The sequence below is a fragment of the Nicotiana attenuata genome, unplaced genomic scaffold, assembly GCF_001879085.1.
Source record: "Nicotiana attenuata strain UT unplaced genomic scaffold, NIATTr2, whole genome shotgun sequence".
NCBI classification, from domain to species: Eukaryota; Viridiplantae; Streptophyta; class Magnoliopsida; order Solanales; family Solanaceae; genus Nicotiana; species Nicotiana attenuata.
The window spans coordinates 114180-133183 of record NW_017673345.1 but is presented as its reverse complement, the minus strand read 5'-3'; the positions used below and the strand labels follow the sequence as shown (position 1 = coordinate 133183).

At 37.2% G+C, this 19004-nt stretch overlaps 2 protein-coding genes across 4 annotated transcripts; both read left to right on the top strand.

The window, feature by feature from the left end:
* Positions 1-4001: 4001 nt before the first annotated feature.
* On the top strand, positions 4002-4811 carry LOC109216098. Its single transcript, XM_019380227.1, has 2 exons — positions 4002-4157; positions 4251-4811. Exons 1-2 carry the CDS (start codon positions 4002-4004, stop codon positions 4809-4811), a joined length of 717 nt encoding a protein of 238 aa, XP_019235772.1.
* A 4463-nt stretch (positions 4812-9274) lies between these two features.
* On the top strand, positions 9275-14338 carry LOC109216102. Of its 3 annotated transcripts, XR_002066450.1 has the most exons (7): positions 9275-9463; positions 9615-9756; positions 12197-12689; positions 13009-13184; positions 13732-13839; positions 13974-14062; positions 14150-14338. XR_002066450.1 is itself a non-coding variant. In XM_019380231.1 (6 exons), the coding sequence occupies exons 1-6, from the start codon at positions 9421-9423 to the stop codon at positions 13996-13998; spliced, it is 987 nt and encodes a 328-aa protein (XP_019235776.1). In that variant the 5' UTR covers positions 9275-9420; the 3' UTR covers positions 13999-14338. The 3 variants fall into 3 exon arrangements, 2 of the variants coding, with proteins under 2 accessions (XP_019235776.1, XP_019235778.1); XM_019380231.1 differs by having other exon boundaries at positions 13974-14338; XM_019380233.1 differs by having other exon boundaries at positions 13732-13855; positions 13974-14338.
* The last annotated feature ends 4666 nt before the right edge of the window (positions 14339-19004 follow it).

Genomic DNA, 19004 nt, shown 5'->3' with positions numbered 1-19004 from the left:
TTTTCACCGTATTACTGTTTTTATGCTACTGGTTCAAGTTGTTGTATTTATTGAATTACTTTGTGCCTATTCAGGATTTCTTATTCTCAACCTTTATTTATGTTTATTACTCTCTGGGCTGGAAGTACTCACATTACTCCCTGCACCTTGCGTGCAGATTCAGGTATACCCACTGAGGCTGAGTGAGACTTTTCTCTGCCTAGCATCACATTCGGGAGTTTCAAGATAGCTGCATTTGACGTTCGCAGTCCTGATCTTCCTTCTATCTTATTTATTTTGTTTCCGCATTTCTAGAGAACGATACGTAGTAGGTTGACACTCATGTATTAGAGGCTCAGACTTGTGACACCGGATTCTACGGGCTGTGTAGTATTTTATATTTTGGGTTTTCCGTATGTTTGAATCTATTTCGGGATTTCAGCATTTGACTTGGTAATTCAGCTATGTTAATTTATTCATGCACTGTGATTAATTGATTAAGGTTGTCTAAATGGTCGGGCTTGCCTAGTAGTGTGTTGGGCGCCATCACGACCGGGGTTGGGGTCGTGACATGGAAAAGGATTAATTTTTTAAGTATGAGACTGTTGATTCAACTATACTTCTTAACCTTGCAGTTACGCTCAAATACTCTTTAACAATTATAAATTGGATAGTTTGTGGGCTGCGTTTATTGATACATCATTTAGCAAGTTCAAGCTTTGATGTAGATCTGCTTAGTTAAATAGGTCACATAACCAGAAATTCCCTAGTTTGCTTGATATTAAACTGGTGAGATGATAAATAGACAATATCATGTTGCTTAAAAAAAGGATGGAATCGTGTTGGTTTTTTGGTGCTTCATTTCTTTCTTTTTTCTTTCTGCATTGTCTTTCGTGATCTTTTTCTAATACAAGTACGATCTTTGGTAGATCTCTGCTCAAGAATTATGCACTATGTTGCTTGCCTCCCTGATTGGAAAAGGATTAATTTTTTAAGTATGAGACTGTTGATTCAACTATACTTCTTAACCTTGCAGTTACGCTCAAATACTCTTTAACAATTGTAAATTGGATAGTTTGTGGGCTGCGCTGATTGATACATCATTTAGCAAGTTCAAGCTTTGATGGCGCCTCTGTTTTTGTTGTAGTTGTTCTTCCATTATTTTTGAGTTGGTTTGGTTCTTGTGTAGTTGCTTTAGTCGCATGACTTAGCTGAATGGTTTAAGAGTGCTCGGACACTGCACAACTGGTTTGCTTCATATGAATTAATATCACAAAGTGTCAGCTAGATAGGGCCTCTGTTTGCTGAATTCTATTTTTATTTCTGTTGGAAGTTTCTGCCCAGTTTTTGCAGCTTCTGAACAGTCTAATGTTCAGCTGTTTGTGATCAAGATTTGAGCAGTATTTTACAGCAATTTTCCACAGCTTGAAGCTGAAATTTCTGCACATTTTGGGCTGAAATTTCTGCACAAGTTGATATCCTTTAATCTCTTCTAGATTTGTAAATTTCCAATCTTCCAATTAGCTGCAATAGGATGAGTGTTACAACAGTATTTGGCTTCAATAAAATCCTTCCAAAGTGATCACTTCCTCCTTAGGTTCCACCAGGCTTTAGCTGCAAAAGCATTTGAAATGTCTTGAATGGATCTAAAACCTGCATCTCCTTCTTCTTTTTCATAGCACAGAGAAGTCCAAGAGAACTAATGGATCTTGTTCCCTTTCCTTTTCCCATTGATGAATGAAATTCATTTGTTCCTGCAAAAGAAAATGCACTGGTAGCTATAACACTAGTCTCCTATTTCAGCACTCCATGTATATACTTTATCCTTTAACACAATTATTTTATAATTTCATGTCATACAGTCTGATGTTCTATAATTTAGCGGTTGGAAGATTTCAAAATGATGAAAAGTTGCGGAAATCATTTGAAGACCATTATTCTGGATTATTACAATGATGACATTGCTATTTAGTCCAAACAGTATATTTTTATGTTTTAAGTTACTGTGATATTAATATTTTTAATTACTACTTTCTTTTGTTTATTAAGATTTTATGAGATATATTATGTTTTTTTTAATTAATATTAATATATTTTATTATTTGGGTCATATTCTATACAAATGTAGTAACTATATATTATTAATTGTGGCCAAATTATTGCTATTATCGCTTATAACTTTTAAAGCTATTGATAATTATTAGCAATTTAGTTAAGCTATTAAAATGGACTCTAAAGGGCAAACTAAGATATTTTAAGAAGGGATAGTATTGTCTTTTTAATTGCAATAGAATAATTACCGTTAGAGATGCGAACCTTTAGCGGCAATTATTTTAAAGTTAGCGGCTATAAAAATGGATGGTAAAGAAGTATAATTAGCCGTTTGGATTAGATTTAGTAGCCACTATAATTGCCGCAAACAATTGCCGTTAGAGATGCGAACCTTTAGCGGCAATTAGTTTGAATTTAGCGGCTATAAAAATAGATGCTAAAGAGGTATAGTTGGCCGTTTTGGATCGGATTTAGTAGCCATTATAATTGCCGCAAACAATTGCCATTAAAGATAATAATTTTTAGCGGCAATAAACCATACCCTTTACCAGCTTTTGCGAGAAAAGCCGCTAAAGGCTTTGCCGACCCCAACATCAGCGGCAAAACCCTAATGGCTGGTAAAAGAGTTAGCGGCTATTGTTATTTCCGCTAAAGCCGTTTTTTATTGCCGCTAAAGGTCTTTTTTGTAGTAGTGTGTCTTCAAGTTTAAGGATGTTATTATAGTCCCTAACCAGCTCAGATTCTAGATTAATGAGGAATTGGCTAGTAATGTAATTTGTGGACTTATGAATTTCCTCTATTCTAGCAATAATCTTGTTTTTGACGAAAAATATCACCAAAGGCGTTAGTATTCCATTCCTTGACCTTGTTGGTAAAATTATCTATAGCGCTGGTAATGTCCATTTGGTTAGACCAAGTGGCATGCACTAATGGTATGAAAGAAGGGTGTGACATCCACGTGGACTCTATTCTAAATAAACTATTATTGGTTACAATATTTTTCTGAAAATCTAACTTAATCGGACAGTGGTCGGAGTGTGTCCTAATGAGATGCTTAACATTGGCTTCTTGAAATAAGTTAATCCATTCATCGTTTGCTAAGCATCTGTCTACCCTTTCCCTTATTATGGATTTACAATATTTTTATTTGTTAGTCCAGGTAAATTTAGGTCCCTTAAACCCTAGGTCTAATAACCTACAGTAGTCTAAACAATTGAGGAAGTGGGTGATCTTATTGTTGCTAACAGGCAGCCCTCCAAATTTTTCTGAGGCACGAGTAACTTCATTGAAATTCCCTACAACTAGCCACGTCTGCTATTGTTTTGAGGTTACTCCATAGTACAAGTCTGTCCTCAAGAAGGTTGCTAGCTTAAATGATTGAGCAAAGCCAAGAGTTAGCAGAGTTGCTTACTTTAACCATGGCGTGGATCTCCTGATCTGTCCCTCCGATTTGGTCCACTGGTGTTTCTTCGTTGTTCCACATTAGCACCATGATTGAGCTAGGAGTGTTCTAATTCGAACCATATACCTACATATGTATACGAAAGGGAATAAAGTAGTGAATTATCCGCCTATCTATAGATGCGTTTGCTAATGATAAATATGGAACTATGCACCCAAAACACAATATTTTGAATCATGACATCTTGATCAAGGGAAAAGATCAACTAAGTGAAGATTTTAGCTTCTCAGTCTTGTAAACTGTAATATTCTTAATTTTATTTATACCAAGATTTTGTACTAATATAGGAAAAATGATATTGTATTAGCCGCTCTTAAAAATCGAGCTCTGAAGGCGCACGTTCAGCAGGGATAGCTAACGTACGCACACCAACGATGGCTCGACGAAAATCACAGATAATTGCACCGCTTACAATACCGGAGACGGATGAAGGAGGTAGAATGGTAATAGCGGATCAGGGATACCACAAATGATAGGTCAAATGCAACTAGTTCACTGGATGACTTGAATGGGAAGTGCACCAACCGTCATGCAAGCTTCGAAATGTATCGAAGTGGAGAAGCCTAAACCAGTAAAGGTAGATGTCAACACAACAACAAGGAAGCTGACTTTCTCAGTGCAACGAGCAAACCCTAGTCGACCAGAGTCGACTCTAGCTGATGTGGTCAAAGGAAATAGATCTCAGCAATAGGGGATGCAATTGGAATATTGTCCACCAATATTGAAGTAAGGAGTGAAAATTGTCCGACTAAATTAGGCTGAGGTAGAAGAGCAAACCCAGAAATGGAAAGCAGCGCTAATTGGGTATGTACTGGGTGGAACTCCCTCCTTCAAGGAAATGCTAAAGTTTGTGTATGGTGTGTGGAATTTCATCACTACACCACAGGTATTCCTACATGATGATGGGTACTTTATATTCAGATTTAGCTCTGAGGAAGATAAGAACAAAATTATACAGCAAGGTCCATATACATATCATAATAGACCCATTATATTGAAGCAATGGGTGCCCAATTTCTATATGTGTAAAGAAGTGACTCGAACTATGCCAATTTGGGTCATATTCCCAGGATTACCAATTCAATTCTGGACAAAGGAGAATTTGGGATGTTTAGCCAACTATTTAGGAAAACCTATACGTTTAGATAAACTTACAACAGATGGGGATAGGATTTCCTATGCACGTATGTTTATTGAAATGGATATATCTCAAGAGTTACCAGATACAATTCTCATCAAGGAAGCAGATGCAAATATAGAGAACAAGCCCTTGATTATGAATGGAAACCTTCTTTTTGTGAAGGGTGTTTTCAAATAGGACAACATGCTGAAAATTGTGAGAAGGCTCCATCAGTGATGCAACAGAAGCAAACCAATGAACACAAAGACAACATTGAGAAAAATGATAAATAGTAGAGGCAGGTGAAAGCAGTTAAGCAACAGCATAGAAAACAACTTGCTGCCCAGTGGAGAGTAAAACCTGTTACTGAACAAACAAAAGCAGGAAAATCAGAATCTGGAACAATTACAGAAACAACAAGAAATTCAAACTAGAGGGAAGCAAAAGATGAAAGCTCAAGGGCAAACACAACAGAAATGAGCTCTAACTGATGCTGATTTAGAGAATATGTTGAGGAAAACAAATATAGTCCATTGAGAATACATGAAGATAGCAGTAGTGAAAAGGTGACTAAAGGGATTGGCCTCAACGAGGAAAATCCACCATGATAATAAGCTCCTGGAATATAAGAGGGTTGAACAAGCCCTTTAAGTAGAAAGAACTCAAGGCCTTTCTGCTGAAACATAAGATCACTTTACTAGGCTGCCTTGAGACAAAGATAAAGCCTAGGAGTGTTAGCAAAGTTAGAGGAAAGTTCTGTAAGGAATGGAAACTATATTCAGATGAAGCTATAAGTAATATTGGGAGAATCTGGCTCTTTTGGAAGGAAAACATGGTGCAGGTCCACATACTTCTGGTAACTATTCAACTGATACAATGTCAAGTGAAGGATAAAGGATCATAATTCTCATGTTACATAACATTTGTATATGGGAAGAACAAGATAAATGAAAGAAAGGATCTATGGGAACAACTCAGACAAATTCATAGTACCATGCATGATGCTTGGTTAGTCATGGGGGACTTCAACAATGTGTTGTCTATCCATGATCGGATCAATGGGCAACCTGCGCATCAAGCTGAACTTGTGGACTTTCAAGAATGCATAAAGGATATTGGATTGGGGCAGTTAAATAGGAAAGGTTGTCAATGGTCATGGTGTAATAAAAGGGATGCAGGGATTAGAATATATAGCAATATTGATTGCGAGTCTGGGTATGCTTCTTGGCTTACAGATTACAGTAGCCTAGAGGTTTTTTTTTGAAATGCCTAAAGTGTCTGACCATTCCCTATTATTATCAACATAGATGTAGCTAAAACTCACTTGCCAAAGCCTTCTAGACTATATAATGTGCTGGTAACTCATAAGGAGTTTAAACGGGTTGTCCATAAGGCGTGGAATCAACAAGTACATAGTACCATGTACTCACTTTGGCTAAAATTGCAGAGGCTAAAAGACAAGACACAACAAATGAACAAGGATATATTTTCACTGAAGAAGAAGATTGGCAATCTCAGGGTGCAGCTGCAGAATACCCAAGGAAAACTTGATGAAGATCCATTCAACACCCAATTAATAGCCAAGGAAAAAGAGTTGCTTATGCAAATTGAAAGATAGGAAGGGGTAAATGAATGAGTACTTAGACAGAGATCCAGAGCAATGTGGATAAAAGCAGGTGATCAGAACACTAAATTCTTTCATGCTCACTTGAAGGCCAGACAATCTAGGAACAGAATTGCATCTATATGTAATGACCAAGGGCTTAGAGTGACAGATCTAGTATTGATAGAACAAGAATTTAGAGGTTTCTTTCAAACACTCTTAGGCACTTCAGCTAATGAACTTCCTTGCATTGATATTGATACAACCAGGAATGGGCATTGTCTTACCAAGGAGCAACAACAACTACTCAATGCACAAGTAACAGAGGAGGACATTGACCAGGCCCTTAAAGACTTGCCAAATGATAAGGCTGCAGGGATAGATGGATTTCCAGCTGAGTTTTTCAAGGCATACTAGTATGTTATTGGAGGAGAGGTTAAACGAGCAGTACAGGAGTTTTTCACTAATGGAAAACTACTGAAAAGTGTCAACTGTACAACAGTAACATTGGTGCCTAAGGTTGCTAGCCCCACATCTGTCAAAGAATAACGACCTATAGCTTGTTGTTCCACTTTGTACAAGCTCATCTCAAAGATCATTACAACAAAATTGTAGACGGTATTGGATTTCATTGTGGGACCTTCTCAATCAGCCTTCATTAAAGGGAGAAACATACTGGATAATGTCATCATTGCACATAAACTGGTCAAGGGATATACTCAGAAAGGGGTCTCACCAAGATGCTGCATTAAAGTAGACATAAGAAAAGCTTATGACTCAGTCGAATGGCCTTTCTTAAAGACGATACTCCTAGAGTTTGGAATGCCTGTGAAGTTTGTTCAGTTGATAATGGAGTGTGTGACCACTGTCAGCTACTCCTTGCTACTGAATGAAGGCTTAACTGCTAATTCCAAGCAAAGAAAGGGCTAAGATAAGGAGACCATGTCTCCTTACCTGTTTGTATTGGTGATGGAGTACCTAAATAGGTCTTTCAAGAGTTTGAAGTACAATCTAGACTTTAACTACCATCCAAGATGCTCCAGAAATAACATAACCCATATATGTTTTGCTGATGATTTGATTTTATGTTGTAGAGCAGACAATATTTCTATAAGCCTGCTACTAGAAAGGTTTAATCATTTCTCTGAGGTATCAGGTCTCAAGGCCAATATGGAGAAGAGTGCTCTATACATTGCTGGTGTTTTTAGGGAGTTCAAAGAAATGATGTTAGAATAAATGCAATTCACACTAGGGGAGCTACCATTTAAATATCTTGGAGTACCCTTGTCTTCAAAGAAACTAACTATACAACAATGTATGCCATTGATTGAGAAGATCACTGCCAGACTCAACTGTTGGACTGCTAAATTACTCTCATACAGTGGAAGGCTTCAGCTACTTAAGAGTGTGGTATTTGAAATGCAGAAATATGGGGCGCAGATGTTTCTATTGCCAAAGAAGATCATCAAACTAATACTTACAGCTTGCAGAACCTTTCTGTGGACAGGAAGCAGTGAACCATCTAGGAGGGCCTTAATAGCTTGGGATGCCATTGTCAGCAGGTGGACTTAATGTTCTTGATATTCACTTCTGGAATAAGGCTGCCTAGGGCAAGATGTTGTGGGCTATAAATGCAAAGAAGGACACCCTGTGGATCCAATGGATCCATAACTTCTACATTAAAGATCAGAATGTCATGACTATGGGCACTCCTAAGCAAGCTTGTTGGCTTATTAGGAAGATTTTTTATGTTAGGGACTGGTTCATCCAAAAGAGCCCAGTTGCTGATTTGAACAGCTACTATAAGCAAGAAAAATTTAGCATCAAGAAGCTCTATATTGCGACAAGGCCTCAGTACCAGAAGAGTCCTTGGAAAAGATTAACAATAGGATCCAAAGCATTACCAAAATACCAATTCATACTTTAGTTAGCATTACATCGAAGATTAGCCACAGTTGATCGACTAAGGAAATGGGGAATATCAGTAACAAACGACTGTGTATTATGTGAAAAGAATATGGAGGAGACAATGGAACATCAGATGTTTGCATGTGATTACCCCAGAACTATCTGGGCTACATTACTGCAGTGGATAGGAGAAAGACACCAGATTGGAAGCTGGGATGAGGAGATTGTATGGATAACAAGGAGGGCTGCCAACAAAGTTAGAGGTGATATGCTAGTGTTTCTATGTGCAGCAGTGGTCTACCACACCTGGGCAGAGAGAAACCAAAGGAGATTTCAAGGAAAGATGATTGCCTGCGCTCAGAGGATTAAAGACATTGTATTGGATTTGCATATCAGAGGGTAGAGTGAATTCAAATGGAAAAAAAAAATTAGAAAGGCTAAATAATTTCCCTAGCTAGTTTGAGTTGATTGTAAGTGTGGCAGGAAAATGCTTGATCTGGTTGGTTATATAGTTATTAGATAGGGTCTAGCTCTAGAGTCCAATTGAGCTAGCAGTTGTAAATACTTGTACTTAGTTAAATAAAAAATTTGACAGTTTAACAAAAAAAAATTGTACTATCATGAGCAATATTTGATTCATAATACGATAGATCTTGGAGATTTCCCTAGCTGGATAAAATGATTGAATTTTGTTTTACTTATATGAATGTGATATCCACTAAATTAATTGAACTTCTAAGATACAATAAATCTGGAAGGAAAAAAGTAAGAATAGGCATAATCTTGAAACCATTAACCTAACCAGCTTATTTAACCATATTGGTCTTTTTTAAATTTTATTTTTATTATTTTTTCCTTTGTATGTTAATCCTGGTACTACCCAATAAGAAAAGAAAAAATCATTACCAAAGACCAACACTGTAGTGATTTTGGTGGATTAGGAAAAAAGTTATTTAGAAAAAAAATAAACGAAACCCCTCAATATGGAAAATCGTTGTACTGCTGGAAAATAAGCAAAAGAGAGGGAGAGAAAAATAAAAACCAAGTAAAAGGAGCCCTCTTTCCAAAAAAATTCAAGTAAAAAAGAGCCCCCTTTATTGCTTAATAAAAAAAATAAAAAAAAATAAAAAGGCCCTATTATATTGACTAGAGCTTGTCTTAAACCTCAGTCCCCAAAGTGAAAAAGATTAATTTTGGAATCTTAAACCCTCCTTCGCCTACTCCTTCACTTTCAAAGCTTTCACTTCAAATATATTATTATGTGTATACTGTTGGGTTGATTCCATACACTTAGAGATGCAGATTGTTCGGCGACTCTCTGTAAATCTCTCCAAACGAGGTATTTTTTTTTTCTTCCTCTCTTGAATTTCTATCACAAGTATTTATTTATTTTTGGTTAATCTGGCTGTGAAATAGTATCTTGGGATCATCAACATTTTGAGCAAATAGTAATCCTAGGAAATAACGAATGCATGTATAATCCGTTGTAGTTGTTGATGGTGCTTCAAACTCAGTTCGTGGGAAGTCGTTTGCTGCGTCCGCTGTTCCGTCTGATTCAGCGGCAGTCAAAAGGCAACGCAAAAGGGTATCAAAGGATGAAAGAAAAGCAATGGTGGAAGCTTTTGTTAACAAGTAATATATCCTTTTTCCTTCTTTTTTTTGTGTGTGTGTGTACTTGATGCCATAATTGTTGGATCCTATGTACAAGGACTTGGTGCTTCTCAGCTAGTGGCCCCAAGGCAGATCCAGGATTTTAATTTGATGGGTTCAACTTTACAACTGAAGCCATTACACTTTTGATGGGTTTAGAATCTAATATTTGTTAAAATTCTGCTGATTTTTCACATATGTATCTGTACTTCGTGTGGAAACCACTAGGTTCAGATGAACCTAATGCTTGTGCTCTACATCCGCCACTGGCTAGTGCCCGGGTAGTGAGGGAGTGGACATATACTGCATGCAGCCTTCCTGTTAAAATTTCTGCAAAACATCATGTTTCCACGCCAAGAACCGTGACCTATAATCACCGGAAGAGCAACTCTATAGTTGCATTGACTTGACTAAACAAATGGAAAATTAGGCACCCAAGTCCCCAAAATTATGAAGTTTGGTGCTATATATTTTTTGACCTGTGTGACAAATTTTGCTGGAGGTATTTTCAAATGCAACCCTTATACTTGACGTTGACAAATTGGGAACGACTGATGCAATACAGCTAAGCAAATAGGCATAAAGAATGCTCTGAATTTCATTGAAAAGTCGTTAGAGTGTGAAGGAGGATTTTAACAAAGTTTCATATATGCAAATTAATGGAGGCTATATAAAATTGGATATTGGATAATTACGTCTTAGTTTTTACTCATTATTAAGGGAAGTCAAGACATGATCTTCATCATCATCTTTTACAGATAAAGTTTCCTCCATTTTATTCAGTTTGGTGATTGAAGCATTTGGTAGACTAATTTGGAGGAAAAAGGGTGAGGTTCCGGTAGGGTTCTTGAATATGGTGGAGAGTATTTTACTTCTTGTTGGGATATTTCCCTTTCCTCCCTCCTCAAGTAAATAACTTGTGTAAAGTATCATGTATCCAGATATGGCACCAAGATAATCAACACATGTTTTCTTGGAAATCATTGTTCTCAATTGTATCTCTCCCCTTGGATGCTTCATCCGAAGGATTTTCCCTTGCGTCTTTCGAGTCCTGTTTCTAAATTTGGCTGCAAAAACCTGTTATATGACCTCTTTTTGTACTGTATCAATGACCTGGTGGAGTTCTAATGGTTGTATGATGCTCTTTTTCTCTTGATTGATCTACACTAGTGAGATCCCTTCTCACTTTCTTTCCATTGGTCAGAAGCTGGGAGCTCATGGTCAAGATCTTTCATGTTCTTGGGCCTAAAACGTCCTAAAAACTACAGCTAGCTCTTTCACGTGAACTTCATGTTTTGATAATATTGAGGAAAAATTATATTCAAGTTGTTGTAACTAAATAGTTTGATAGTGTTTTAATGTCAAGTGTCCTTAGCTTTCTGATGGCATGACCTATTAGGTATTTGTGCTGAGTTGATAAGATGCTGGTTTACCTATCTGCAGACGGGCCCCTTTAATGTTTTGGATTTGCTTAACCAAGTAGGAACCTCTCTTTTTTCTTTGAAGCTTGAGCTAGTTGTAACAACTATCCTTATTATTGTATCTTCTCATTGCTCATGACTTTTGAGTATTCTGTATAAGGAACCAATTAACTTATTGTCATACTGATGGAATTGATGATAAGCAAAAAAGATAGCATTCTTAAATTGGTTATTTGGCTAATCTCTGAAAGCAGCAAATAAGGGTATGGCCAAGTGAATTGGTAATCCTAGGGGCAGATTTACAGAAGTATAATTGAAATTTTTTGTGCTCAGTTTTGATTTTTGGAGATCTGCTACATCAACAAGAATATGTTACTCTTATTTTCATGGAAAATGAAGCATATATTTTCTAGGTTTATTGATCTCTTAGGGTGGTCTTCGGTTTAATTTTCTTCTATTTACTCATAAGTAGGAGAAAATCTCTAGTGGTAGTGCGGAATGATGAAGGGGATACTGGATATATTATCTTCTTTGTTAATGTTACTGAATACTGGCCATTTTTTATGTGTCAATCATGACAGAGCTCCTGGATTTTAGGATTTCCTGAAAGGTATTGTTGTCTCTAGATTACGGGATCCTTAGGATTGGAAGTCATCGAACCTGTGTCTGAACTGAGTTAGAATTTATTTGCGAGTAATGCTGGTTGTCTATAAGGATGTTACAGCTGATGTATAGAGATTTTGTATCTTCTCTGTACTCAAGTGGAATAAAATTGCCTATAGTCCTGACCGTCTATTCTTTTGGAATAGTTTTTATGTCAATCAGACTACTGTATAGGTCTATATTTGTTCCTTTACCACTTTTACATAGCATCAAGTGCAAATAATTAATGCTTATAGCTAATATGTTCACATTGAAGCAGGTCCTTAATTTGGTCTGCAGGATTTACAGTGGAGTTCTGAAGTTTAAGGTCAGCTAATCATCTATTATCCATTTTGCAGATATAGAGCCATGAATGGTGGAAAATTTCCACCTACTAAGGGGGCAATGAAAGAAGTTGGTGGCTCGTATTACACTATCAAGAAGCTTGTCCAAGAACTGCAGTACAATTCTAGAATGGCAGTAGAACATAAAGTCACTGTGGTTAAAGAAGCTTCCACAGGAGAAGCTGCAACTAGGAAGGACAAATTACTGACCAAAGTTGAAGAGACTTTAAGCAGTGCAACAGCTTTCAAACATGGAGAATGTGAAGATGGTCAGTTAACAAATGGGATTTTATTGGAAAAAGAATTCACTCAGAACAGGAAGCCCTCACCTGAACTCAAAGAAATCCTAAGTGATCGACAAGCAGTTGATGTAGGCATATCTCAAGAAGCTCAACCATTAACTATACGTGGGGATACTAATAGCAACCATGAGGCAGGGGCAAAGCCACAAACTCCAATTGCAGCAGAGAAGTCTTTTGGGCAGGAGATGTCAAGAATTTCTGGAAGTGTAAGTATGCAGTAGAACTCAATGCTCTTTGAGTTCGTCTGAGATATTGAAATTTGATCACATTTTTGTCCCTGTTGAGAGTTCTTGAATTAGAATTTATAGTGATTGTAAGACGTACAATGGCTTTATCATTATCCACCACTATGCTGATTTTTCAAGTAGGCTTTGAATCCTCTTCTGAGAGCTCCACAAAATCAGGTTTTTAAAGAAAAAAAGACATGGCACGCTATATTACTATCTATTTCCTTTCGAAGTTCATGAATTCCCAAGTTTCCTCTTATATGTTGCATGTGGTAAAATAAATAAGTTTCTAATGCAGGATAATAAAGATGCTGCTACACAAGTTCTTGAACCAGAGCTAGAAACCTTTTCACATTTTGAGGAACCTGAGACTAGCATAAAACAGAAAGTCTCCACTATGGAAACTTTCAAATTTGATGGCCTGAAGCTGACGGATGAGCAAAAACACTCACCTGAATTGGAAAAGCCTACAAGGTAATCTGTGTCACTCAATATTTGTTGAAGTATGCTATGTCTTGTCCCAGCCTCACCCCCCCCCCCCCCCAAAACAACCCCCCCAACCACCACCACCAAAAGAAGCCTCTTAATTTAGCAATGATAATTGTAATAACAATAATAATAGTAATAATTGGATTAAGACTTGCACCAAATTGGACGTGTCATCATTCCTTTCGAAGTATCATTTTAATGTGTGACAGACTTACAGATCACAATTGAAGTAGTTCAAGGTGCAGAACCAGTCAAGCAAATAATGAAAAAGTTGATTATTTCAAGCATCAAATTTTGGGCTAAAATTGATATACTGTTGATGCAGTTAAACTCGGAATTGAATATTCTTAGCTTAGGGCATCTTAAATCAGCTCATAATTATGCTTATATGCTTGCATTTGACAGATCAGCAGAGAAGGTATCAATCAGCGGTGTCCAATCCTGCTTTAGTTTATTGGTTTTCATATAGAATCGTTTTAGATATGATGAGTCTATGTTTAGACCTTATCTGATGTGAACTAGCTTCATATAGGGAATTATCCAATGAGCACAAGGCTGATACACAAGCTGAAAGCAATTCATCTATGTGGAGGAATCTGAAGTCTCTTGCAGCTGGAATCCTCAACATGTGGAGGAAACGGTAAATTAGTGCCTAGGTGATCTCTCTACTTTTGAATTCTTCCATTTAGATATCATATTGTTTTTATCGACCATTGTTGTAGCTATGAGTTCCCTTATCACTTCCTCTAAATGTAGACGTTTGTGGTTCTGCAGAGTGAGCTTCCAGAACAAGGTGTAGATGGACAGAATTTACGTCGACTTGAGAAATCTTACTGTGTGTTATGCAGCCAAGTCAATACGATGTAACCATTTAATTCTTAGTAAATGATCAATGGTGAGAGAATCTGATGATGGGTTGTAGTCTTGAAATATTTGTTTTCCCTTTTCAGGATAGGAGCCTCTAGGAAGGACAGAATTGTTGTAGTAGGTGAGCGCAATGGAAATGTTATACTTATATGGGTGATGGTGTAAAACTATCCTCACTGAGGAGATGCATGTTCATGTAAATACTAATAGCTTGTTTGGCCAAGCTTTTTCAAGACCAAAAGCGCTTAAAGAAAAAGGCCCATTTTTTTGAAGGTTTTTTTCTTCAAAGTTGAAGTGTGTGGCCAAGCTTTTAGAAGAAAAATAAGTGTTTTTGAGTAGAAGCAGAAACAGTTTTGGAGAAGCAAAAAAACGTAGCTTATCTCCAGAAGTACTTTTTTGAAAAGCACTTTTTGAGAAAAAATACATTTAGAGCCCGTTTGGCTTAGCTGATTTAGAGTAGCTGATAAGCATATATGCTGAAAAGCACTTTTAAGTGCTGAAGCTGATTTAAAAAATAAGCAGTTACATGTTCGGATAAAAGTGCTGAAATTAATAATAAGCAGCTAAAAAATTGGGTATACAAAGAGTTTTGTTTTAAAAAGAAGTATTTTAGGGATAGAAATTATAAGTTGAAATTTGATAAGTTGGAGGAGACCAACTTATGGCTTTTGGCTTATTTTTGGGTTATAAGCACTTTTAATTTTACCAAACGTGTAGATAAGCCAAAAAGTGCTTATAAGCCAGTTTGACCAGCTTATAAGCTTAGCCAAACACCCTCTTAGAAATACTTTTTTAAAGGTTGGCCAAACATTAGTTGCTGCTCAAAAATACTTTTCAAATTAATTAGCCAAACATAAATTGCTTCCCACCAAAAGTATTTTTGAATAAAGCAACTTTGAGAAGAAGTACTTCTCAAAATAAGTTGATACACCATAAGCCGAGTTTTTATCTATCCTTTTGTTGGCCCTTGGTAACACGTATTGGCTGGAAAGTTGAATTGTTTAATTTTGTTAAGTGTAAAATAACCCAAGATGGGCATAAATATGCAGATAAATAGTTCATTGCTAGTGTACAGTTCATTCTGCGGTTCTGCCTCAAATGTCAATTGCAAGATCAAATCTGTTTTGTTAAGACTAATGAAAATGCTAATGCAAGAAATGTCACACCTCCTTTTTTACACACTTACCCCGAAGGATAATGTATAAGGGAGTTTTTCCATTTGAAGTGACATTATTCGAAATGGGATTATTTTATTTGATTTTAGAGTCGCCACTTGGGATAGGATTGGTGATCACGCCCAACTATGCCTTATAAAAAGGACAATGCGGTCGTTGCAAATATAATCCGGTTTACAAGTCCGGAGTCGAATCCCACAGAGAACTAAGGTTTAGCTACAGCTGTTCACTATCACCAAGAAGACAAGCTTGAACAATTCCTAACTTATAGATATTAAGATTCTTGTTTTTAACTAATTAAAATAGTAAATTAACAACTAACGATACTGAGGGTTAGAGAAAAGATTAAGGAGGTCTAGAGTTATGATTTCCCCAATTGTCGAAATCCTTCCCGCTATGTCTTCTATAATTTCGCCTAAGTATTCTCTACCGATCATGAGCACCCATATTACCGTAAATCTCTCCCGAGTAATTACGACAATTTACTAGACGCACTCTCCCGAGCTACGCTAGCTGGCTTTTAATACAGCTCACTTCAGATCGCACCCAAGGCTTTGTTATCCCTAATCCCGCCTTTAAACCCTCGGTTCTTGATTCCTCATATACTCTGGGAGTGGTGTTGTTCAACAATTACCTAAATATGCACTCTCTCCCGAGTTATGCATACTAAATAGGTACAGCTAATTGAGTGCTCTTCAATCAACCAGAATATAAACGTAGTTGAACAAATAGAGAAAAACTATGGCTCAATTATATAAAAACATAACAAGAATTTATCCTACAAAAGGTTCTATCAAAACTCTAGGTAACAAATTAGCTATTCATAATAGTATGTAAAACTACAATACTAAAAGTCATAACCAACAATGAAAAAAATAGGAAGAGGAAGGAAAAAACTCGTAGAAGAATTCTCCGCCTTGCTCCCAATGTGTTCTTGCCTCCAAGGGTGTTGTCTAACCCTAAAGTAGTGTCTCTCCGCCTCCTTAGGTCTAATTTGTGTCCAAAATATGTCTACCCCCCCCCCCCCCTCTTCAAAATAGGTTTAGGACCCCTTTTATACAAGTTGGAATAGTGTAGGGCCGAAATAAACTTGTCCCGGGCGAAATAGGACTTCTTTTTGACGCCTGGAGGGGCGCGCGGCCGCGGTCAAAACGCGGTAGGACCGCGTCCAGACAAGCTCTCTGATTTCTGTCGCGGTCAGTTCCGCGGTCGCGGTTTCGACCTCGTTTTTCACCCTGTTCCGTTTGGAATTTGGAAAAACGTAAAATATGAAAGTTGTAGCCCTTTGAATTAGCTTTCCAACCATATATTGTGTAGCCGAAATGGAGTTCTGAGCAAAAAGTTATGTCTATTTTACTAGACAGTGCGCAATATGCCTCCTTAAGTCTTCGTTCGTACTTAATTATCAAATTTGACCCCCGAACACGATCCGGGCTTAATTCCTTGAGCTTTTACTCATACTTCAAAGCTTCAAATCACTTAAATTCATTCCATAACATCTATATAGCTCGGAATCACACCTACAAGGCATAAAACACACAATTAGTGCAAAACACTAGCGATTAAAGCGCAAACTCAATTAAAGTGCAGTAAATTCGAGTGTAATAAGCGACTAAAATATGCAATTATAGCCTATCATCAACACCCCACACTTAAACCATTGCTCGTCCTCGAGCAATCAAACTACACTTTTTTTATAGACACGACCTTTTTAAACAATTCTCCTAACGCAGCACACCAAGAGTATTTAAAATAGACTAAGCACAAAAGCGTAACATCTTCACCTCAAGATTTGACTCACAAGTGCCACGCATTATTCACAACTCACCTACTTACTCTAACATAGAGGTCACTGACATTACCTTTCCTTCATGAATCAAGTGCCCTCACACAACAAAAGAGAGTAGTTCCACACAATAAAATTGAAGAACACTTAGGAACTCAAGATAGAAAGAATTCACTCACTCTCAGAAATAACATTCATATGCCACAAAAGATGCACCATAAGCTTGCCCGTAGTGTACTACTCCACTAATCGAGCTCATTCAATCTTGGATCAATTAGGACTTTATTTGATTGTAATGTAGGCTACGGGACGGGTAAGATACATTCAGATATAAGAGTGACCAGACCTCCCTAAGCACTTTAATACATACATTTTAACATTTAAACCCCATACTTATGTCAAACCAAAATTCCACTTTCACATCAATGTAAATTACCCCATTCTTCTTTAAGCACACTTACGTCAAGAACCACCACTTATCAAGGAATTTTTTTTTACACACAATCCAACTATATTTTTTTTCAATTCAAGTAGCTCTTCCTTTTTCAAAACAGTGCACCTTTCTCCTTATTCAATTAGTTCCACTCAAAAGCCAAACCAACCACCCCACACTTTAACTTTTACAAAGTTCATAACAATTCAAGTGCTCATGAGAGGTGAAAAGGTTTAAATAGATGGTTAATTCAAACAAATGGGTAAGGCTTGTAATGTGGTTGCCAAAGAAAAAGGATTATAGGCTCAAAGAGGTTAACTACGATACATAACAATTAGGTGGGTAAAATATACATATCTGGCTCAACAAGAAAACGCCTATATCACTTCCAAGACTGAACAACACTACTATTTCGCTTTGCAAACACACGGGGCAAGTTCTAGGCATCAAATGCAATGCACAGAATAACACAAAACCTTACACACACATGGCACATAACTCACTCAGGATTGGATTCATCAAGACACCCTAGTCAGAGCAGTTAAGCAAATTTAAGATCATACAATTTAAGGTACTTATACAAGAGTCAAAAACTGAGCCTAAGCGTCACAGCCAAAGTACTCACTATTCTCAAGGCATAACAAAGTCAAGAGATATTGCTTCATTTCAAAACAAAACACAATGGCTCCTATTCCCAAAAAAAAAACTAACTACACCCGGTTCAAATAAAACCCTTGGAAAAGAATCGTGGTTTAAAGAAAAACCAAGGGGTAATTGCTACACTACCTAACAAAACAAAAAATCTTTTTGGTATTTTCTTTAGACTTACTTCCCTTAAGAAAACTGTCTAGAAGATCCGTCATCAGGAAAAGTCCAATCTTTTAAAAAAAAAAAACACAGCTAAAGTAGCATGAAAAATCACCCAGACAATCTCCTCACCCCACACTTAAAATTGTGCATTGTCCCCAATGCACACCCATACATACAAGAGGGTAAAAGAAACTCCCTGGTAGGCCAAAGGCCGAAGCACTAGCAGTTCATGGGGTACTCAGACTTCTCCCAAGCTTGGTCCTTCGTGTGGGTACCTCACACTTAGTTCCAACCATTTGGTTTGCTGATGCATCCTTCCAATACCTTTGCTTTCCATGCTCCTAGAAAATAAAAAAAAATTGACACTACAAAAATAATACAATTAAAAAAAATAAAAATAAAAAATAAATAAAAGAAAGCAATAAAGCTGGGTTGCCTCCCAACAAGCGCTTGATTTAACGTCGCGGCACGACGCGAATCACTTTTTGCCACCACCTCGAGCTTATGAATTGAACCCCCAATTTGGCATTGTCACACCTCTTTTTTCGCTACTACACCCCGTGAAGGGTATAATAAAAGGAGTTTTTCCAATTAAAGGACAATCGAAACGGGATTCGGTTATTAAGAGATTCAGAGTCGCCACTTGGGAGATTTATGGTGTCCCAAGTCACCGGTTTGAATCCCGAATCGAGGAAAAGGTTTGACTCTGTTTAACAGTCGCGAACCAGAAAATC